Consider the following 24,381-nt stretch of genomic DNA (forward strand, 5'->3'; position numbering starts at 1 on the left):
AGAAACCCAGGCTCTCCTGAGCCATCCCCAGCACAGGACTTCAGCTCAAAAATTCACCGAGTGTTATTCTTCGTGGTTTCAATTCTGCACATGTTCAACATGAACATGTTCTTCCAAAACCAACTCCAGTATTAAAAAAAATGTGCAGCAACCAGCAGATTCACTTCTAACGTAGTCCCGGCAGCCATGCAAGGCCAGACCACGTAAGTAAACCACTTCAGGACTCTCACTCCACAAGCCACTTTATTCGGAGGCAGGGGAGAGGGGGGAGAAGAGAGTGGGGGCTATGGTTACACCTAATTCATATTGAGTGGAACAAGATTCACATCAATCTATAAGACAGCTGCTTAGACTATTTTACCACAAGCTGAAATAACAGTGCAAGTTCACATTTTCAGATGGAGGACGAAGATAAATACTAACTCTAGAAATATATATAGAGGCGGGGCAAGGGGGAGAAGAAAAGGAGGAAAGAGAGTGAGCTTCCTTGGATCATTTCACACCTTCAAAAAACCCTCTTTCCAAATGCTTGGGGAGACATAGAAGAGTAAATGCTATAACTGATCTAAAAAAACAATACTTCTCCAGCCATGTTGCACTGTGTGATTTTTCCTTAACATTAGCTCACTTGGTTATTCACTGGGAAAAAAAACACCCAATGCATCTGTCAAATGGCCATACACACACACGAGCAATACAACAACGATCCACCCCAAGTCACTGCGGCTTCCACCAAAGCCTTTAATATCACTTGGCAAAACATGTGTTGGTTTTGGCCAAAGGACTTCACAAAGGCTTCTGGAAGGGTAAGGGTGAGGAAAAAAACCCAAAACTTATTTCTTTATCCTAATCTGAATCTAAACAGCAAGAAGGACACACTGTAAATCGCCAGTAGCAGCAATTAATCAGGCTGCCCACAAAGTCAGTTGGTAATGTGTTAATTTCCTCTGAAATGCACAAGCATGACTGAACACGTGGACAGAGGTCACCATGCTGTTGTGATGCATGTTGTTTTAAACATCACAGCAAGCCTTTCAGATTCCATCCCCACCCCCCAAGTAACAGTAATGCCAGAGAAAAATGCACAGTTTTCTTTCTAGTAGTTTCAGAGATACAGGGTTGCAAGATCCCATCTGGGGCATGGCACACCTTTTCACAGAAGCAGCAACTGGCTGTGCACGATGAAGGAAGAGAAAACTCTTCAGAAGACTTGACCACCTGCCACACTGATCATCAAAAGCACTTCTTCCACTCCCTCCTTTTTCTTTTTGTTTTGTTTCACAGATTCAAATGGAAACAGAGCCAAGTTTTTCCTGCCTTGAACAGAAAGCAGGCTGGCACATCCATTCTGCAGCTCTGCCCGTCTCACCACACCCCTGTGTCTTCCAATGAGATAAAGGAGTCCCTAGTGACTTCTACTTCTAATGACATCTAGGTATTGACAGGATTTTTCCATTAAATATTAACAAGTGTAACAACAGCGCTACTGGCATAATACAAACTTCCTGTTCTCTTCCCCAGGTCTGCGTATCTCAAGCCTGCTCCTACTCTAACTCTCCACTTGCATAATCTGGTGAACCAAACTGTCACACCTCTCTCCATCAGATGAAACAAGCAATTGCACTTAACTCATATACCCGAAACAGCACCCCAAATCCTGCGTGCATTGAAAATGTCCCTGTATTTCATTTCCCTGAAGATTCCTATTTCGTTCTGCATCCCATTATAACTTGCAAAATTACTCCTGGCATCATATACAGCTGGCTTTTTACTCAACTGCATTCCCTTAAATCATATTTTATTTACTTTATGTAAATGTATGAACAATAAAAAAGCCTGCTTATAAATTCAGAGCAACCTTTCTAAAGAGGCACTGAGATGCAACACATCTCCTTCTGGCTCTAACCCTTTGTTTTCTTCATAGTCTTGGGAGTCCTATGTATTGTCATCCCTTGCTATGCTGTTTAAATTAGGTTGTACATTCCTTGACATCATCCGTGTCTAAGGTTCTACTTAAAAAGTAATCCAGCTTGCTGCTTCTGACCACAGTAACTTAGGGAGAAAACTGGAGTTGCGGAGGTCTCAGACCACAAAAGATATAAACAGAAAACAGACAAAGAGAAGACAACAGCAGATGAAAAAGATGTTCATCTCACCTCAGAAGTACCACATTGTCTGACAAGAAGGCTCCAACAGTCATATCTGAAATTTTTATAATATTGAGGCAGTTACAAAGGAGGCACAGAATGCAGTTGGCTCAAAACAGTTGCTAAATTACAGAGCATATATCTAAAAAAAGCATTTTTCTGACTTAAATCAGCCAGTTGGTCCCTTCAAATATAATTATGTCATAAGTATTATAACTGGAGAATTAGATCTGTGATTTTACTTCACTTCACTGTTTGATTTTGATTATTACTATTATATTATTGTCTACATTATTTTTTAAAACATTGTCATCATGACTGAGTAGCTTCCAAGAAACTTATAACCTTGGCCAGATACTGAAATTTTCTACTTTAATATCTCGGTCCTTCATCATGACTCCCCAAACACCTGAATTAAGCAATCAGCTCAAATTCTTACCAAGAGCTTCAAATAACAAAGGGAAAAGGGAAGAAAATGCTCAGCTTCATTGGCTTCCCACAATGGTAGGAACCAGCAACCTGAAAATGATCACCTCTGCTCTTTTCTATCCTGTGGTTGCATTTCCCTAGTGCTCTCACTGCCAGAGCAGCAGACATACCTGGATAACCATTGCTATCCATATCAACTCCCCCTGATATGGACTGGCCAAACATGCGCAGCATCGGGTTTATTGTTTGCCCAGACAGCTTCTGCAGCAGAAAACACGGGAGAGAAATCAGTCAGTAACACAAAGCATCCTTCAATAAAGTAAAAAACCCCAAACAAACAAAAAAACCCAACCACAACCCAAAACCACAAACCCTCTAAAACCTTCAAGCCCTGTTTTCATGGTCACCGGGGCTCTTTTCCATGGGCTGGAAGTGCCGCACATCTGCAGGCTCACACTGCACCCACGCAGCCCTGAGCAGGAAGGCTGTTGACTGCAGGAAGCCCTTCTGCTCTGGGCTAGGAGGCGGCCAGTGTTGGCTGGGAGTAAAAAACACACCTGCATTACAACCCTCATGCAGACCCAAGCAAAATAAAGAACACATCAAACAGATTTCTTGCGGGAGGGGCGGGGAGGAAATTTAACTGCACCCTAGAGATTTTCTCACTTTTTTTTTTTTCTCTGCATTACCTTTATTTCTGTAAATAAAAGTTTTAATGGCATCTTCACAAAATTAATGATTAATTGAAACAGAAAATCCTGCACAGCCATTCCTTTGCACAGAGTTTGCCAGCGTACTCAAAATCAAAATGATTAATTTTCATCCCACTTGGAAATTCTGGTTTCCATCAGCTATTATGCAGTATTTTGTGTCAGTTTGGAAGCTGCATCTCATTTCTGCCTCCCCAACTCAAAGATTAATTAACTTCTAACATAGCTTCTTTTTTTTTTTCTTAATTACTAAAACAAAAACATTATCTAAACGTTTTGAATTGCAAACACCTTTGTCTGAAGCAAATTAATATATCAAAATCTCATTTTCTAAGAAGGCAATCAGATGTATCCCAGCTCTCATTCATTATGCTGGGCCACCAGTGGAAGACCTGAACTCAGACCGACATCTGACTGCAGAAGTTACAGACAGAGGAAACCTATCCCATGAAGTAATTTTGAGGCTGTTGGTGGTGCTCCACAGCTTGTGACATGCAACCAGCTTTTCCTGGCCCTCCCATAAAAGGACATAATATTGGACAAAAGGTCAGACAGGAAATTCATGGGGAAAAAAAAAGGCAAGTTGAGGGGAAGAAAGATATCCTGCAGTCCTGACAACCAGTTAAAAGGGAAGCCAGTGCTTCACTGTGTACAGATGTCCTTTTCCTACTTGTGGGCAGATAAGATTAAGACAACTGGAAGTAACTTCCTCCCCACATTACACTCGATACATTCACATTTTTGGGGGGTCCCAGTCAGGGTGGTAAATCCCGCCTGCAGACATCCCAGTGGACATCTGCAGGCTATTATGGCCTAGAAGGCAGAGGTATAATGCTGCTCTGCTTTTAAGTGCCATGAATGAAAACAGCAGGCCACAAGGCCAATTAAGCTGCTCCTGCTCAAAGCCACCACTAAAGCTGCTGAAGGGACATGAGGGAACAACATTGATCAGCAATTTAAATGATGAAGGAGGGGACACAAAGTGAAAAGGGTGAAAACATATACCCTGCAGTCCCCCTTCACCTCTCAGCTTATTTAAAAAAGGAAATCCAAGGCATTAAGATGGCTCAGGAGTATAGTAATAAGATACAAAACGTCTTTCACCTCTGGGTTCAACTCCAGGGCAGGCAGGTAAAGAGCTGGATTGTTACACAGCTTTTTTGATTGCATGTGGGAGATGAACTGGTGGTGTGCCTGGTGCCCTGCAGCACACACTGGGAAATGGCACCGAGACACTGCCGGTAAGTGGTGCCCCCTCAGCTGCCTCAGGCCAGGGGACAATAAAAGGAATGGTATCAAGAGTCAATGACCACAGTACTCTGCCACCTTCTCAAGCTGGGCTTTGTCCCACTGACCAAGCAGAGAGGCAAACACTATGTCTGCTGGCCTTGGTCCAGTGGGGAGGGAGAGATTGCAAGCAGGACGTTTCACTTCCCACCTGCTGATCTAGCCTCATTCAAAATTGTAAAATTTTCCCATGAATGACGAAAAAAAAGATAAAAATCTGACCCTTTTCAGCAAGAATTGGAAATCTCCAGGTTTTCCAACAGCCAGAGAAGAACAGCAAGAAATGGGCAGAAACCTCCACATGCCACACAGTAATGCATTTCAGAAATACCCAGAAAGTCATTCAACATCTTTTTTTTTTTTTTTCTAAAAAGCAGCACATGGCATATACACGGTCAAAGGAAGAAGGACTAAACTTCTATGGACTGTTAGAAGAGTCTCCAATATAACCACTAAACTCTTTAATTCTGCTTAAAATGATTTACCATGAAGGATCCCACCCAGAAACAAAACAAAACAAAACAACCAGAACTTCAAACACATGGAAGGAGGGAATATTCAGGCTCCCTGAAAAAAAGAAACATGCTAGACAGAAACCAGGGGACGCATGTTGGGCAGCATGAGCACAAAATTCATCTTCTCTACCGCCTGGCTACAGCAGCTAAATTGCACTGAGTCATCTCTGCACAAGATGCTATAGCATACCCCAGCTGAGATTTCACTTCACAGTAACGGTTAGGGGAATGGCACCCAAGAACGGCCTTGTGATACATTGTCACATTGCAAGGAGGAGGCCAACAAGATGGGTAAAGAGGCTTCTGCAGGGCACAAAAGAAAACTGACTACCTCTTCCTTCTCACTAAGCCTGCTTCTGCAGGAAGAAAATGCAGCCTCCTAACTCCCCACTGGGCTCTCCATAATTTGTATGCTCAACGTCTCCATGTTTTAACTTCTTCTCTGCAGCAGTATTATTTCTAGAAACTGACAGTCAAACCCTAAGACTTTATTTGCTTCAAGAAGGAAGCTACAGCTGATAGCTATAACAAAAGATAGCAAAAAATATCTTCTGACTAACACAACTTTACCCTACAAGCATAGATATTGAAAAACATCGGGAGAAGCCACCTTCACACAGGACTGAGAAAAGAATGTAGAGCTATGACAAAGCTACCCATAAAGGGACCCCTAAGTATGGTTTATTTCTGCAGGCCCTGGGAAAGTGACTTCAGATAGGTATCATAAACAACAACGTCACATACCATAGAGTACCGAGGTACGATACCATTGGCATCCCCATGGTAGATGTACACTGCTCCTATGTAGTTATCCTCCTTAGGTGCTCCAATGGCAACATCTGTAGAACAGTACAGATTATAAACATTTCATAATTCATTCCATTAATCCAAATTTCTCCCAATTCTAGAAGCCAGCTTCCATAGGAAAATAACTCCCCATGACAAAGATGATCAGCAGCTCATGTGAACCTGGCTAGGAGGAACTGTTTGATTTAAGGAAGAACTCATGTTAAGATAAACTTAAAAAAACCCACAAATGTATACGAATTTGTACATGCATGTGGCTCTGCTATGCCTAATTAGAAATGTGCTTGTTATGAAAATGTGTTTATTAACTAGCAACCATGATCAAAAAGTTATTTTAGAATCCTTTCATATCAAAATCTCCAACTCAGGGCAACACCAGCTTTGTGAACCAAGACAGCATTGGCAAAACATTTATTGTAGTATTATATTAAGTTTGCTTGAAAATCCAAGGCTCCAGAATGAGGCTGGGTATATCAAATGGATAGGCAGGAAGAAAAAAAGGCTGCTGAGGGTGCACTTTCAAATTACATTTGATCCCATTTAACTGCAAACTCCTGCAGAAAGAGTGCTCCCACCTCCCATTCTCCTCTCTTCGTCGGATCTAGTGACTACACAACTGCTAACATTAAACTCTTCCCAACGGCTTCATAGCCACAGACTGATTCAACACACTCTGCTCTCTTTCCATCACAGTCAACCCACAAGAAGCAGCAAGAACACACAAATGCATGTCCAGGTGCAGAGCAAGAGCATGCCTACCATCTGTGAGGGCAATCTGCAACAAGTTTGGATTAGGCTTAATGGGCTACCATGCCCTGAGTGGGCTGGAAAAAAAATCAATTCAGGCACACAGAGTAAGTCATCCTTTGTTTGGAAGTCCTTAATCCGCACTGCCAGAAATCAGGGCAGAAAGGTGCCAGCGTCAACACTTTGCTCTCACCTATTGCTATCACAGCATCGGGCCTCACACCAAATAGCCTTCAAAAGGAGCAGAGATAGAATAAAGCAAAGAGAGAAATTATTAATAGAGTACATGCTATTAAGACTGAGAAGCTACTTCTAAATTACACATCATGCTAAGAAACGTGATTAGGTCAACAAAACTGGAAAGGCTTGAAGACATAAGGAAATGGGAAAGAAGAAAGAAGTCAGACATAAGTTTTGTTTAGGTTGTGGGTATCTAAAGCCTTTTATAAACCATACAGGGAAGAAGAAAATGCAACAGGCAAGGAAAGCAATGCAGTGTTAATGAGATTGGGGTGCAAGTTGCAAGGACATGAACTAAACCCACCTCAAGGACAATCAGTTACAAAAGACTTTTGCAGACAAATCCTACACAAGCACATATAACCTTTGTGCAAGTCCAGGGTTTGGAGGAGCAATAGATGCCACATAGCACCCAGCCATGCAAGCAGACTGGCAGTGCTGCCAGTCCTGCTGGCATTTCCAAAGAAACATCCCAGGAAGAAAGCACACCAACCTGGGAAGCCATCATCATCAATGTCACCAAGGGCAGCCATGCTCTCCCCAAAGTGTGCGTTGTAGGCGCTGTCACCGTCCAGGACAAGCTGCTCTTCCAGCACTCCCTAGCAAGCAGGAAATAAAAACAGTGTCAGGGAAATGGTGCAAGCCCTGGATGAGGTGAGCTTTCCCACGGGAGGTGCCCATGCACTGTGGGAAGCAGCTGGGGCAGAGCTGCAGCCTAGCTCTCACCCTCACTACACATGGATCACCTGGGTGCTAGAAATAGTATTTATTTGGATGTTTAACCTTCTGTCTTTTTGTTTTAAGGGAGGTGGGGCAGGGGGGTGAAGAAGCACACGGGTGATACAACTAAAATGCTAATTTAACTAAATGATAACCCAATGATGTAACTAAAAGCAGTCATAGGGCTTGGTGAGCTCATGAAGGTTTCCAGATGCCTAAAACGTAACAGCCCAGAGTTTGTTCTGCTGGCAGATTACATCTGAGGAGTGAAATCCTCAGTCCAGGCTTATTCAGCTAAACTCCAATGAGTTGAGGAGAATTCTCCCCTAAGCAAAGAACATTTGGGCAATTGGATTTGAAAACTCTTTAAGTATTGGACAGAGGGATTAAAGCAAAGTCCCCCCAAAGCCTTCTGAAATTAAGAATAAGAAAAGAGATTCAATGAAATAAACAGTCAGAGGAAAGTTCAGAATAAAGTAGCTTTGTACTCCTATGCCATGAGAAGCCTTATATGGATCTGGTATTTCTTGACCACCCAGTTTCTGGTCAAATACATAAGCTTTAGTTTCTTGCAGTCTTCCCTCAAGGGGAAAGGAACATTTCCACAAGAAAACAACATTTAGTTACGCAATCCAACTCTGTACCCACCTCAAGGGTTGTTTTGGTTTGGTTTTGCTTCCTTTGTGAATGAGAGTAAACTGCCCTCTGGAACATGTAATAAAATCTTTTTCTTGGCTGCAGGGAGTTGCTGACTTTAAGAAAATCCCACATAATGAAATTGAAACACAACAGAGAGGAGACAGGCAGGCCTGTATGTGCAACTCCCTTCTTTGCAGTCCTCACAGGGAAGGGCAAAATATAAGTGTATTAAATCTAGTATGACTATGCATGCTTGTATTACAATGCAGTTTGCTCTGATCGGCTGCAATGACTTCTTAAGCAATGGTGCTTGCAGTATGAAACAGTTTGAAATGTCCAAGTCCCAAAATAAAACCCACAGTCCTGCAAGCCATTGCTGCTGTAAGTAATTCTTGCTGCAGGAGCATAAGAAACTCCTGCTAGCTTCTTGGCTATTTTATTAAAAAAGATAAATAACTTATACACACTCTCACTGTGAGCAGGAAATGTGGGCTATTTGCTTGGCCTGAGGGCCCAGCAGCAACACTTCAGTATAAGAACTGGGAGAGCCTGCGGATCAAACTGAAACAGTAAAGCTCCTTTAAAGGAGGAGTGATAACAGAAAATAAAATTACACGAAAAGCAATTCTGAAGTCTCCCAAATGCTGCCTGTCGGACTTGTGGTGAATGTTAAAGTCCAGCATAAACAAACTCCATACATCAAAGTTCACAAGATACTGATGAAACCAACAAGTTTCATTTTAGTCCATAACAACTTCTTTGAGACAGCAGGTTTGGGACATGAACAATTATTAAATAAGATGTAAGACCCCATTGTTTTCCTATAAATACAACATGAGAATGATCTTGTTTTGCCCATGCAAGTAAGTTCAGACTTCTCCAAGACTGTTGTTGGGTCATGTGAAATTCAACAGTTCCAGCTGATAGGAACTTGCCCTGAAGTCGATCTGTGGGGGATAATGTAAATATAACACGAATTCAATCTCTGATTTTTCTCCACAAGGTCTCCTAAATCCCCAGACATTTGTGTTCTAATCTGTAGGTCCTAATGACCACCCAAAACACAAAGGAAACTCAGTCAAAGCTGCTGAGTCTTACTTGGGTTTGGCATCAAATTCATGTAAAGCCACAAATACCACCAAGTTTCAACACAAAACCAGAAACTTGCCCAGACCTCCTCGAAAGATTCACAGCTCTGTGATAAATGTGGGCTGGCGTATGGGAAACCACGATACCAGATGAGTTTTCCGTGACTTCATCCTCTGCCAGAGACCTCCAGAGCCCAAATATTTGAGACATCAAGTTTCACCAGGCAGTGCTGGAAAGACATTAGCGTTACCCTGCCCAGACCCACACCCTCATCCCTTACCAAGTCATCTCCTGTACATACTCACGTTTCCTCTGTTGATATAGACTGTGACTTGACCCTCATCTCTGATCTCAGAAAACATAGGTGCTCCGACCAGCAGGTCTGACAACCCGTCAGAGTTCAGATCAACTGCACATAAGGAGGAGCCAAAGTAAGAGCCCATCTGTAACCAAGCCGAGTCACAACAAAGCATTCAGTATCTGCCCACACACAGGAGGAAATCATTTAGGCTTTTTTTTTTTTTTTAAAATCGATGACTTGCTGCTTTATCATTCACAAGCAGTCCTACAGAGAAAGCTTAGGGGATAATCTGGCAGGAACTAAACACTTCACTGTAACACTGCATCAGCTTGGTTGTTTTACCAACAGAATAAAACTTATATCCTGGGCCATGCTTAAGCGAGACACTTAAAGAGATTGCTTAGACTAGCTTTCACTTGACAAAAGCTTAAAACCAGGAATATGTGAAATAAGTTTCCCAAACTAAGACCTGGCTAGTGATTATTCATGCCCAGTGCCAAACTTCCTAAAGAGACTTGAAGTTGGGTACCACAGATCTTCTGGGAATACCTTAAACAAATAAAGAAAAGAAAAAAGAAAAATAGGCGAGGGGTAGGGTACCCATGAAAACAGGCATCTAAAATTACCTCGATTGTGGACTATCTTCCCCTGCTCTATTTGTGTCTGTATCCGTCACCTTCAAATAGCGGTACCAGTTATGGGGTTTGATCATAGCCTTTCCCTCTCATGTACAGGCAGGTAAGTTGACACAAAAAGACTTCCAATAAAAGCTTTCCAGTTGACACACAAAAAAACTTAAGCCACTTTCAATCTCCAGTTATTATTACTTGATAAAAGTTAATTGCTTAAATTTAAGAAATAAATTTCATTAATTTTTTATATGGGTTAACAGTAAATGCTAACAATTTCCCAGCCAGCACTCACATTACGAATTTGAAAACACATTCAAACACAAAGAGGAAACCAAAAGCAAGAGTGTTATTGCACCCTTATTTCATTCACTTCTGCTAAGGTACTACAAGGCATACTCTTTGAGAGTAAGTACAAACCTTAGTCTCAAAATTAAAATCAACTTCCACAGGAAAATTGGAAAGATACCGCTTCTTATTTGAAACTGAAAGCTGTTTACGTAGCAGGAAAAATTGAGGTTACAGAAATAATAATTTAGGTTAAAAAGAATGAATCACATTTCTTGCATGCTTTTACATTCCTCATTGTGGATCTCCGACCCACTGCCTTCCAGGCCTGGTAAGTTTAGATGCACGAGCCAGAGCTACTGGGCATGCTAGGAGATGGGCAGCAGCAACTCTGTTCTGTTCAGTCCATAAGATTTAAAAGCTGCTAAATATATATACTGGGGTAACTTAAGGATAGAGTTTCAGTTTGTAATTCAGATTTTTGTGTTTGTGTGGGTTTAAGGTCAGACCTCAAACATCATTTGATTCCAGTTATTTTGTAGCTTCAGTTCCCTTGTGGATTTTTTATTTGTTGTTTTTTTTTTTAATCCACTAAGGCTTTAAAACAAATTTCTCATGGGTAAGGAGCGAAAGTTATGAGAAGCATTTCACTATGTATTCAGGCAGTTTTCAGGGAAAGGTTATTATTTACTTAACTGCAACATGGTATGTCTGAAGCATGGGTGAGTTCACGGTGCTGTGAGAACCTGAAGTTTGTGCACTTAACATTTGTACCAAGGCACTGCATTTTCTGTTCTCTTGTCTGCATTTGATTTCCTAGTTCACCCTCCAGCAATAAAAAAAGGGAAGGAAGAAACTGGCCTGCTTTTAACATCTGTCTAACAAGAATGTCAGAGCAATGAACTTTCACACCACTGGGAAAGACACAGCATTTTGTGAGAGATCATTTCCAGGCAGCGCTTATTGCTGAGCATGTCTGGTTGTATTTCAATCCCAAAAGAAAGCATGATTTAGGACAGCCTTCACTTTAGAATAAAATTCTCATTAGGATTTTAGAGAATTTGTAGGAGAGATGCTAACGCAGAAGGAGAAAATGACAGCCTAGAACTACTTGAAGGATGTAAATACTTGATTAGTTAAGTTACATATAAGACTAACACAATTAAATTGAAAAAGGAAAGTTTTTGGCTGAGACCGGGAAACTTCCTGATAGCTCTGTTTATTAGGTTGAGGAATAGTTCTCCAGGAGCACATCCTTAGGGACACTTAAAACTCAACAGGGAAAGAAATGAACAGGAAGCAATCAAACACAGGAGATGCCCTGGATGAACTGGGAGGTATTTTCCTTTCAAGTTGTCTGCAATTCTGCTAGAGCAGAGAAAGACAAATTTTAGAGAGACCCTAAAATACAAGTCACAGCATCCTTGTAGGTATACATCCTTGCAGTTTTTCCCTGCTTCAGGCACATTTTTAAAGATTGCAACTGTGTTTTGCTGGGGAAAAATAACAAAATATGCTAACACTCTGAACTTGATAATACAGCCAAACACTTTAGATCCTTCTGAGGGTGACAGGTTTTCTTAGAGCCAGAAGCCCCCAGTAACCTTTTTCTTCTGTATTTCCTCTCCTTCCAGGAGAAGACAGGCAACCCCAGGTAAGGGGTATCATTTCTTCACTGTATTATTCCCAAAGATGCTGTTTTGCTATTAACCTATAGTTAGACATACTGTCCACTTCATTGCCCCTGTAACACACCTCCAGCAAGCCCACAGCGAAGAATACAAGCTGTTCACCATTCAAACACAGCACCACACAGGGGGAAGCTGGATCTCACTAGCATTCACTAAATTTCATTGAGGGGGTGGGGGGAGGAAAGTAGTTCATCTCTGAGACAACAGTCCTAACAGCAAAATGCAGAACTGATTCATGGTGGGAAAGGGGAAATCATCATCTCTTGAGGCAATGAAGCTGTTCCTTCAGAAAACAGCATAACTAATATATCCCGCTGTCACAGCAGGACACAGAAAAACAGACTGGGGCTTTGTGTATTAAACTAAGCTCCAGGCTACCCACATCTCCCAGTAACATCTACTAAGAGGAAATCTCTGCATCTAGGCTCACCTGGCACCCCAAGTCCCACATCTCAGAACACACTGCTACAGTTGCGTAAGGCTAAAGAAAACTACTAGAACAATTTTCAACAAAAGCTTTAATTTCAGTCACATGGGCATAGAGCAGACATTGCAGTCATGACTGCTACAGGAGAAAGGGTGTACAGCTGGTCTGCACAACAGGTTTAGCTCTTCTGGGAGGATAAGAAGAAACAGAATTTGCTTGACAACTCATGAAGCAGTGGAATGTAAATGATGCTCTGAGATGACCCTGCCATTATTTCTACCTTCTCTACTTAAAAGAAAACACACATATATAAAAGCTCACCTTTTTTCCCGAAGCCTGAAAAATCTTTATTAGAGAGCCTGATCGTCTGTCTGTTCTGAAAATATAAACCTGAAATGTGAAAAAAGAAAAAAGTTAACAAATACTAATTACAAAGCGCATAATGGTATGGCATTGGTGCTTTCCAAATAATATCTATATCATGATCATGGTGTGTCAAGATCCAATTTCATGACCACTTTACTGCTCAGCCGTCTTTTAAAAGATGAAACAGAGTTACGCATTCCCCTGATGAATCACAGGCCTCTTATCATAAGAAATGCTTGAACAGTAACTTGTCATCTACTTTTTTAGTGCGCATGTGTGTATGTGCACATGTGGGTATTTAAAAGCAACTAGTAAAGCAACTTTCCAATCCTCAAACAAGTGACATCTGGAGACTGCCTGGAAATGAGCAGGGCAAAAAGCTGAAAAGGCATAACCCTGCTCCCCTTCCCTTATCCAGCCTTCCCTTCTCAAGGACACGTGCCTGCACGTACTGCACTACAAATTTCACGATGCTTTAGCAAAGGTCAGAGCAGAAATCCCAGTTGGACCACCCAAGGCACTTGCACTGTTTCTGTCTGAAACAATCTGTAAATCAGAAAACTATTCAAACAGTCCACTCGTTGCTCATTTGCACAGCAGAAACTGTTTAACCTGGAACTCTTGGGGATAAAAGTATTGACATGAGTTCAGTAACAGATCTTGTACCACAATTTGAGATCTAAAATTCATGGCTTGTAGAAAGGCTGGCTCAATAGAAAGGCTGGCTCAGTCAGCCTTTACAATCTTCCAGCATCTGACAGGCTCCCTCCTAGCAAGCGCTCACGCAGTTTACAGGACAGAGGATCCTTTACTTCCAAGGCCAGGTGGCAGAGCCAAGCACTTGATATCGTTGAATATGGGGCGAGCTATTACTAAGGTGGTAAGACAAGAGTTCAAAGCTGTTTTCAGCTGAAAACACAGCACAGATTCACTGTGGACACTTGCCCCAGGTATAAAGGGCTGCCTAGGTTTTGCAGTGACATGTTTAGCAGCAAGAACCAGGTGTCACAGCTCCAAAATCAGTCTTAACTAATGACACTTTTGGTGACTTTGGAGAAATTGCTCAGTCTCATTAAGCATCTTGGCTTTACCTTCAGTAAAAGGGTGCGACAATGCTGATCACTCTCTATCAGGGAAGTGGAAAGTATTAGCTTATTAGAGAGTGTGGAAAGCACAACAGGACTGCTCAGCATAATGTCCTGTACTCAACACCTCTTACTGCCTCTTTGCCATGGGTTTCTGCTACCCACAACCCATGCCAAGGGAGAGTAATACGAGCTTTTGTAACTAGAGCACCAGTCTTTAAACTGCAGGGCCAGCTGCTTTCTCATGGAACTCATGTTAGCAGCTGGTTTTCCCCTCTCCTTTTACAGAAATTAAATGTGTTCCACACAGAAAACAGGCTGGAAGGAAGGTGCATTAGAGCAGCCCTAACAGAGCACCTGGGTAAAGGAGACTACATCTTTTCCACGCACATATCCTCTCAGTAGCAACTGCATTGCTACTCCATGTGTCCTAGTCATGCCAGATCAGGTGTATGTGCCAAGTTCATCCTCTACTTTTATTCCATTTTTCCCACTTGCACTGCTATCCCCTGGGACACAGTTACCACCAAAAATAATCTTCCTAAGCCAAGGGATAGTGTTCCTGGTAGTGGAGACCTCTCACTCCTTCTTGGTATGACTCAGCTACAATTCATGTCCCTATGGAGCATGGAAGATGGAAGGCAGCTGCAGGACAGCTCTGCTCAAGCACACAGTGGCAGCAGGTCCCCAGAGGACTGGATTTTGAAAAAAAGAGGGACAAAAGCAGATCCATTACAAGCCTTCCCTCCTTCTTCCAGTTCCCGCTTCTCCACCTTTGGTTCAGAAGTGTATAAGGGTCACAGTGCTCACCCTCAACAGGGTTCCCCAGATAGCAGCCGGGTACTTGGTACAGGAACACCAGGCACACCTAACTCACCAGCCATTTCCAACTAGCCACTCACTTTCTTACATCTTGGGACATCAAATATATGTATACCTACAGGAAAACTTTTTTTTTTTTCTTTTTCTCCTTCTCAAGAGCCTATCATCAAGATTTCTAAGTACAGCTGGCAGCAACACAGATTCTAATCCACTAAACATCAAAGTATTATGAAGTTTTAAGAGGGACATCAATCACCTAGTAAATGGCTTTTCATGCTATTAGAGATGCTACCCTGAAGTAAATACTGAAATAGTCAAATGTATGAAGAAAACAAGCAGATGCCAAACTCTCTTTTCCAAGATTTTTTCATTTCCAGGCAAGGTTGAAGTGATAATTATATGTTACAAATGCTAAACAAAAGCAGTGTGAGAGAAATGTTGCCTATGTCTTGCTAAAATAACTATTGTAAGGATTGAGTGGGAGAAAGAGGAAAGAGAGGGGTGAGGGATGTGAGGCACCAGGAGGGACAGGTCAAGAAAATTTGATTACTTCATCGAACTACCTCACCTTTCCCCTGCTCAGTACACCAAAACTACCCTGTAGGCAAAAATCTCTTGGCTTCCCAAGATATGTGGCAACCGCATCAGTATTACTTTTTTTTTTTTTGCCCCGTTGCATCTGACCACATTATTGTTTCACAAAAGCCGCACCTTTCCGATGCCTCCATCCTGGGGAGCTCCTCCAACAACATCCGTGGTAGTCGGCTGAGAGAAATGACCTGCTGTCACCGCATATCCTGAGCGGGAGATGGGGTGGTGTAGGTGAGGAGAATAAAAATAAATAAATAAATAAATAATCATGAAAGGAAAGAGCCTGAGAAACAGGTCAGCCAGCTGGAACACGCTCATTGGGTTTCACTGCTCCTCCTGGGCTGCATATTGGCAGCGTTCAACAACCATTCTGCTTGGGATGCACCAATATTCTGCTCAAAAGTTCACAGCAATGGGAAGTGACAGTACGCCCTCCAGTACTCTTCGAAAAGCTGAAGAAGAAAGGTGTGTGTGGAGCTGGGCATGGAACACACAAAGCAGGTACAAGTAGTTTGGTAACCATGAGTCCAGAAAGGGAAGCAGGAAAACAGGAACAAGCACACACACAGAGACCAAAGAAACCGCATCACCACAGAGAAAGTTTCACATCAAAGAGCAACAGTCCCACATCGACCAGACCCAAGTGTCCTCCTTTGGCTAAAATCACTGCCGAGGATGGCTTGGAAAATTACATGCCTTTTCGGTCGACAGGGAGAGTGGAGGACAGTAGGCAAAGAGGTCAGAGAAGTTAATGGCTTAAAAAGATTTTTATTTAGGCAAGAAGAAATATGGGAGGATAGATCAAAGAAAGAAAGAGTGTATTTGAAAGAAGGAGATCAAAGATTCAGTCTTATTTGATATATTAAAATGATATATAATGACTAAAGATGAGTACTTTCCTTCTAAGGCTGTCTTGTACTTGCCTTGCTCTTCTGCTGTAAATTATGAGGCTCCTGTCTACAGGGTAAACACTATAATTCAGGTCTATCAGTGGCAAATCCTATTTATGTCCTCAAATATGTATATATACACTTCTTTAGCTATCATCAAGCCGTATCTTCTAAGTGGTATTTTTTTAAAGACTAAAGGTTAAGGAGAAAATGAGAGGTCAGTGTGAGTCTCTAGTCAAACAATATCAAACTACTGACTGAAATGCCTCCTAGGTCTCAGCAGTCAGGCACTGGGAATTAGGTGGAAGCCTTTAAATTAAGTATTTTAGGGACGTTAGCTGGTTTTAGAGCAAGTAAAACCAAACTGAAGACGTACTCAAACCTACATCACAAGCTCCTTCTGTTGCCAATGACTCAGTTATATGGTGCTGGTTTTGGTGAAATAAATTTATATCTGCAATATGCATTCTGTAATTATTTGTTGTACACATTTTAAAGACAGATCTAATCAGACATGCAGTCTAAACAATGACAAATAACTTTTTTGTCACAAGGCAAAGGCAGGAATGTAGGAGGCCCACTACCATCCAACCTGCTTTTCAGTTGAACTGCATTTTCTATATTAATCAAAAAAATCACAGCAAAGTTTTTTTAAAAAACAAGCAAACAAAAATGGAATATTATTTGCTTATATTTTTTCCAAGTAAGTAACTCTTTAATTCAGACATTCTTCCTTTTATGTTTTTCATAAAAATACACGACCCCAAAAAATCAGTATCACCTTTATAGCATCAAAGCCTTGAATACGTTGTTGCACTGATCCATTCTCACATTGAGCACCAGAGAACTGCTTACCAAGGTACGTGTACCGCCTGGCTATCACAGCATCATCATTCAGCTTGAAATATGTGTTGTCAGTGAGATTCAGTACTTTGACAGTTCCTGTCCAATAATAAGATCCCGGTGCTCCCATGATGACCAACTCCTACAACAGGAAAAACAGAAGGGTGTGGTGGGAAAAATAAGGAAGAAAAAAAAAAAATCAAAACTGCACAAAAATTCATGCATTACACAGTAATGGAGAAGAGACAGAATACTAACTTAGAACACCAATTATAATTCCATCTGTAGCAATCTCCATTCTGCGTGCATGTAGAAAGTATCCTTCTTTCCAAGCACAGAGGTCACTGCACACACCCTAGAGATATATGGTCTGCTCGTTCATGGCCCACTTCTAATCAGCTGTTCTACCACTTCAGTAGAAGACTTTCCTCAGCCTTACTAACCATCAAACATATCCCCACTAACACAGTCTTCCCAAAAATCTCTCTCCACCTGCTGCCTTTCCCAACCATCTTCCAGAAGACCGAAGACCTTCACCAAGTGACAGAAATGCCCCAGCCCACCCAGACCCACCACTCAGCTACAGACCATGTCACTATGCTGGCTGACATGCTATACCAACTAATCATGAAGGATACAGCACAAAGGACTTTGATTTTACGCCTATGAAGCTAAAGAGCTGCCATACACTCAACAATCAACATGTGTGTTATGCTGTGGTTGGAACATTTTGCCTTCTCTGTCATCAGATACACTCTGCAAGAGACAACCTGGCTATAGTTCATTACAGACATCCAACATGATGCAGGATTTAAAAAGACTAGAAATCAGGCAAAGTTTGATCCAGCATCCAAAGGCAGATGCTCATGGATAATGTTTTTTAATCAAAATCCAAGGTACATTTGCACGCAAGAGAGACTGAGAAAACATTGCCCCAGAATATCCAGCATCCTTGCAGAAAAACCTTACTCCTGGATGTAGTTTTAAATACCGCCAGCAAGGGACCAAATTAAGCCTGGGAAGCATTAAGCATTAAGGTAAATTCTTCATCCCTGAAGGAGACACAAGGACAGCTGCTTTGCCTCACATTTCTGTCCAATGCAAAGCCATGGGTGGACTCCATCCTTGTGGGAAAATGTTCCTATGTCTGAGATCCCTTCGGGTGACCAGTTCAAGTCAGGGGCAGATGTTAAACAAGGGATTTTCCTAGTAAGACTATGGGGACAGGACTGCAAACCCAACCAAAGAGCAGGACGTGCTTGGCAACAGATTTTTTTCCTTGGGAGGGGCCATGCCCTTGAGGTCAAAGGATCATTTACCGGCAGGAACAACTACCATCAGCCACGCTGAATATACGGTAGGGGCTTGCCTGTTTGACCCAAAAAGTCATTTATCTACGTTTCCTGCTCAGTGAGCTGCCATCAGGCTAAAGCAATGAAAGTTCAAAGATATCTTTTGAACTAGGGTAGCAAAGGAGGATTTAAAGCATGGGAACACAAACAGGCTGGAGAGAGCAGACAAGCCAGGAAACAGCTGCTGCTGGCTGAACATCCAGTTATCAGACAGTGCCACTGTGGCAACGTTGCCTGCCATTCCAGTTTACTCAGAAATCACCTTCTGCCATTTCAGAGAGGACACCTTTATTCTGCTTATATCAGCCTGGACAATAAATTCTGCAGAATTAGAAAAGTGAGTATATACTTGACATGACAGTAATAAGGAGCCTGATGCTGAAATAGCTTTTATTTTTCCTTAAAAAACCAAACCAACCAAACAAACAAAAAAAAACACAAAACAAACCCCCCCAACCCTGAAACGTTACAAAAAACATTACATACATGAGGGAACAAATTCATCTTTGAGATAAATAAAACATGGCTGATAGACTTCTGTCCAGGAAAGAACATGGCCCAATATTTAAAACAGCTCTGAAGCATATATTTTTACCACACTATTTTTTCTCCATCTTTTTGCAATAAAGAACTGAAGCAGAACTGAAAAAAAAGTAGTGTTTAGCTTATGTACATATATGTGCATATATATAGTCACATATATACATATACCCACATTACACATACATAAACAAAACTGTTCAGGGAGGACTAACTTGTTAAGTGATGATATAAGACAATGTTAGACACAGAAATATCTTTATGCAAAATTTTTGGGATGTACACAATAAAAACATTCCTTGAGGATCCCAGAGTCAATTCATTTATTCTTGTCCGCAGACCTTGAGAGGCACATACACTTACATATGAACCACTGAGCAGGTGTGAAAAATGCAGGTTCCCTGGAGGCCAGACAAGGCAGGAGGGTGTCTGCTGGCAGGAAGGGGCCATCTCCAGCACCCAGCCCACTCTCCAAGCTGTGCTCGGGGCTCCACTCCTGGGGCATGTAGCAGAAGAGCCACTCAACATCCCCATCAGTTCTCTGTGTGTGCGCCCCTACTCACCTCGGTGAAGAAGCCCGCAATCCCTGCCTGGCATGAGCCGTGCTCCTCCCCATACTTCTTCTTGTACTCTGAATGGGAGAATGGAAGAAAACAAACCATGGTCATCCCTGGCACAGCATACGCTCTCCCCCTGAGCCATCTGCACCACTACACACAGAGCCTGCAGAGATACCAGCATGCAGGGCTCCTGAGTTTTAACAATGCCTGGCACCACTGTGCACCATGGCACCCTCACTCACACTGTGGGGTAAAGTAAGGGACCTGAAACTGGGGGGACAGCCAGTGTGCTGCCTAGGGAGACACTAAACAAGCAGCATCACAGTTACATGGTAACAGCAGCAGCATCACCCCAGTAAAGGTGCGTTAGAACAGGCTTCCACCTCTGGCAGCCAGATCAGCACAGCTGGAAATGGAGGAGCAAAAGGAGAGGCACATGCCTACATGCCACTGACCTTGCACTAAAAGGTTTAATTCTCAGGCCCATCGCTACCTCAGAGAAATGAAGTGATTTTTTCCCCTACAATGACAGTCACCCAAGCCCCCATAAACACTGCTGGTAAATAGATGCTTCAGGACATCAGCCCCACGAGGGAGGTAGTGAGTGAGGAGAGGCCGCTGCATTTGAGTGATCAGACAAGTGTCTCATTTAAGCGATGCTCAAGTCTGCTGCTTTTAATGGCCACCTGCTCAGAGCTCCCAGTCCACAGGGGACCAAACCAGCATCACTACAGTTTTTGTTTCTGTATTTTATGTAGCAATTGTTTCCTCTATCAAACCTGAGGAATTTTTACTTTTTTTACTTTATCTTTTTGCAAAAGAAGAAAAAATATTTTTAGAAATACATTAAGTTGAGGGCAGGGGACTAAGAAAATAACTTTCCACCATGCTTTAATCCAAATGATTTCAGTTCAATAGCATTTGAAACTTAAAAGCTGGATCAGAACCTTTGCAGGTTTTTTCTAGAGCATTATTTTCAAATATTTACCATACTAATGAGTGCCCAGCTTCAGCATATTGCCACTTCCTGCATATTAGAGTCATTCAGGCTCCAAAAACATTCACCATATAGCCTGATAATTGTGATTTGAATTATTTTTTTTTCCATAAGCACCATTATCTCATTGCTAAATGATAAAAATTTTAATGAAATCAATAAGCAATTGCCTCTTTGGAACCAAGCAAGTTCCTTTTCAGTTGCATTTTATCTTATTGAAGATTAAGAGGAATTAATTATAAACTGCTGCCTTCTCTCATAATTTTTTCAAAATATTGTCTGTGTATATATATATCCACACACATACATACACACACATACACACACTCATTCCCCCTTTATATATTATATATAGTCTCTTCCCAGCATCATAAAGATGCTCAGATTTTAAGGAATGTGCTGAAGTCACACCAGTTGCACAGGGAGAGGTTTAATTGGAGATCCTGCAGAACAGTAACTTGATCCACAAATTACAGGCAAAATACCTAACACCCTTGGCTGAGGCAGGGTCCTGTCAAAACATGTGTGTCCCAGCAGACTAGGAGGGCCAGAAGCACACTTGGTCTCACACACACAAATGTCCTGCATTCCTAGTGGGAATGCATGACAACAATTCCACTGAGAAATGAAGACTGTATTTGCTCCTATCTATTCAGAAAGTGCTAGGGCTCTGAATCACTAGCTTTCTACATACATAGAAATAGGCGCTTCTCGCCTGGGGAAAAAAATATCTGTTTATTGATATGAACATTTTTTTATTCAGAGGGCTGAGGAGATGAGGTTTCTCCTTCTGGCATTTCCTGACAAATAATGCCGTGCACGGCCTAAAGGCCCTGCCATCCCTATGGCTGGGTTCCCATCTTTGTACAGGACAAAACGCAAGTTCCACATCCATCCCATTCAGAGGCTTTCACTCCCAGCCAAGGTTTTCCCTTTACACAATGTACTGAACTGCGAACAGACTTTGCCTTTTCCCGGTTTTGCACTGCACTAGACCTACTGTAACTCAAAACAAACACTAGCCATTGTGGCCCCAGAGGTCTGGAAGCACCATTCTGCCTCACCTGCTGTGCTTGGCAGGAGGCTTTTGTAATGCCGAGCTCAAGGCTTTAGAGACTGCCTTCTGAAATCCCACTTCACAGCACATTTATTTATTTATTTTTATGGAGGGCAAACAAGAGCTGTGCCCAGCCTGCCACAGAGCCATAGCTGCCATGGCCTCCAGGCCCCCAGCCACCACAAGACCACAGCGCCCACCATCCCCTTGGGCACCAGAGGCTGTGGCCCTGGCTAGGTCTTACTCACCACCCAGGTGAGGACATGGCCTCTTAAAAGCCAAATAAGCACAACCCATCACCCGGGGTACAAGGCAGAGGATTTCTTAAGAATACATTTGTTTTGAGAGCAAGCCTTGACGGCGCTTTGTGTAAGGCCCTTAATCAACCACTGCAAGTGGACCCCACCGACAATCTGATGGATATAAAATGTCGTACTTCCCTATAAAATTGCATTACATTTGGCTCACTGTTTCTTTAAGTGCCTCCTTCAAAACAAAACCAGCTCAATTGGCTTTAAAATGAAAGAGGGAAACTGCCATAGGACATTTAACTCACACACTGAAGGATTTAGGTCAGGCCAACGACACCATAACGTCAGGGAATGCCTCAGTGCGGGATGGATGGCAAATCAAGTTTGTTTCTGATTTTGGATTTTCAAATGTCTCCTTTTCTTCTATAAACAGGCAACACACAAGAGCCTCAAACATAACGGCGGCTTCCCCAGCCATCAGTGCTTTGCCATAGACATAGTAACCCCAGCCGCCAGAGAGACCCCCTCCACAGTGCCCATGACCACGAGCGGTCCCCCTCGCACCAGCTGGCCCCTGAATTCAGCTGCAAACTAAAAACAAGGGCATGCAAAACCGTAGAAGGGCAGAAGGAGTGGTGGCAGCTTCAGCAATGGAACAAGGCAGTTATTGAAGGGTGGATCCGTAGCTTCACGTGGTTGTGTTTAAAGAATGTGCAAAATTGCTATGTTACTTAAGATAAACAGGATTTTCTTCTGATAAAGCAATATGTGCACAAAAATTAAACTGTTTCTCCAATCAAGTCAAAAAGCTTATTGAATTTACAGCATTGTTTCATTATAATATTAAATTTGCCTACTTCAAAAATAAATTAAAAAAAAAAAAAGAAAAGAGAGACCAAATTCAGATCTCAGAGTAACTTGAAACAAAAGTCCCAATATCAGAGGACACAACAGAGCTGATTTTCATCAGCAATAAATGTATTAGAAAAAGAACAGAAACACATCATTGTTTTCATTGCCAAACAACAAAAAACCAAATCATTCTTTAAATGAACAGAATTACTATTAACTGCAATGCATAAGGAATGGCAAAGATTTGCACAATAATAGTTGCACAGTAAACTGGGTCAGTACGCTCACTGAAACTCATACTTCCAAAAACATTGCTCATGGCTTTATGTGAAGCTCAGTGTTTTTAAAGTCACTTACATTGCCAGTACTATCTGTCAAACTAATGGCCCTACATTTCACTTAAATAACTAGTTATGCTTTGGTTTTAAACAGTGGATAGATGGATCGCAGCATTTCAAGTAAATGCAGAGTTTGGACATACGCGGTGCTTCTGTGAACTTAAGAAAAGACATCAAAACATTTTGACTTGAATAAATACCTGACAATACTTCTCAGGAAAAAGAATACAGCTTACAGAAGAAGAATAAATGGATTCATTACAGTAATGAGGTATAGCACGCAATATTGATGCAAAACAATGACCATCCTTCCTCCCTACAGGTATCAAACCTCCACCCTATCATTATGAGCTCTGAGAACATCACACAGAGATTAACCTCTTTCCCTAACACCTCTGAGAAGAAAAACAGCTTTAGTGACATTTTGCAAGAGGAAACAGAAGCACAGAGACCCAAACATCCCAGACATGAAGGCTATTCAAGCATTTAAAGCTCCACTGACACAGAGGAGAGGTGAGCACCACGGTGTGGGGGCACCCAGACAGATGCAGTTCTCCAGGGAGCCAACAGCCCAGTCCAGACAAGACACTAGGCTCCTGGATTTCCAGCATAAGCCTTTCAGCACAGAACCATCCCTCCCCATCAGCCCACCTAACTCCCATCTGAAGCAGTACATTCCCCCCCCCATGCCAAGCAGGGCTCCTTTCCACCCATGCAACCATGATCACAGCCCCCCATCTGGGACAGTCATGTCCCAGCACTACAGGCTTCTGCCTCTTCCCTAGAGCTGATCTGCTTCTCCCAAGCACCAGGTGAGCCAAAGAGGCATGAAAACCAAGATTGCTTCTACCTCCCCTCCACTTCGGTGCACAGCAGTGACACCCGTCACTTGTACAACAGTGCCAGCCATCCATCAATGCAGTGAAACAATCAGCCATCAGGAAACTGTGTAGTCACTGTGTCAGCTCACAGTTTTGCACACCTGAATAGCAACATTTGCATTAGGTTCAGATATTGCATAGAGTGGATTTGGTAGTTTCCATGTAGCTCCAGGCAATAACTGCTGTCATGAACAGAGCCTTTGTTTTTACACTTCTTTATTGTACTTTCTCATCTGCCCGCAGACTGCTGCGCACCCCTGATTACACAGGCTGCAAGCCACTAAACTAAC

The 24,381-nt window shown here is 42.2% G+C and overlaps 1 protein-coding gene across 1 annotated transcript in view; it reads right to left on the reverse strand.

Moving 5' to 3' along the window:
* The window catches only part of ITGA9 (integrin subunit alpha 9), a 230,093-nt gene that overhangs the window by 185,784 nt on the left and 19,928 nt on the right, over positions 1–24,381 (reverse strand). The window contains exons 5-13 of the mRNA XM_040591349.1: positions 19,719–19,786; positions 17,276–17,405; positions 15,651–15,736; positions 12,988–13,056; positions 9,636–9,773; positions 7,376–7,481; positions 5,833–5,927; positions 2,747–2,837; positions 2,157–2,202 (exon numbers count right to left, since the gene is read on the reverse strand). Coding sequence (XP_040447283.1) covers positions 2,157–2,202; positions 2,747–2,837; positions 5,833–5,927; positions 7,376–7,481; positions 9,636–9,773; positions 12,988–13,056; positions 15,651–15,736; positions 17,276–17,405; positions 19,719–19,786 — 829 coding nt within the window. The remainder of the gene's footprint in view (positions 1–2,156; positions 2,203–2,746; positions 2,838–5,832; positions 5,928–7,375; positions 7,482–9,635; positions 9,774–12,987; positions 13,057–15,650; positions 15,737–17,275; positions 17,406–19,718; positions 19,787–24,381) is intronic.

Source organism: Falco naumanni, chromosome 4 (assembly GCF_017639655.2).
Source record: "Falco naumanni isolate bFalNau1 chromosome 4, bFalNau1.pat, whole genome shotgun sequence".
NCBI classification, from domain to species: Eukaryota; Metazoa; Chordata; class Aves; order Falconiformes; family Falconidae; genus Falco; species Falco naumanni.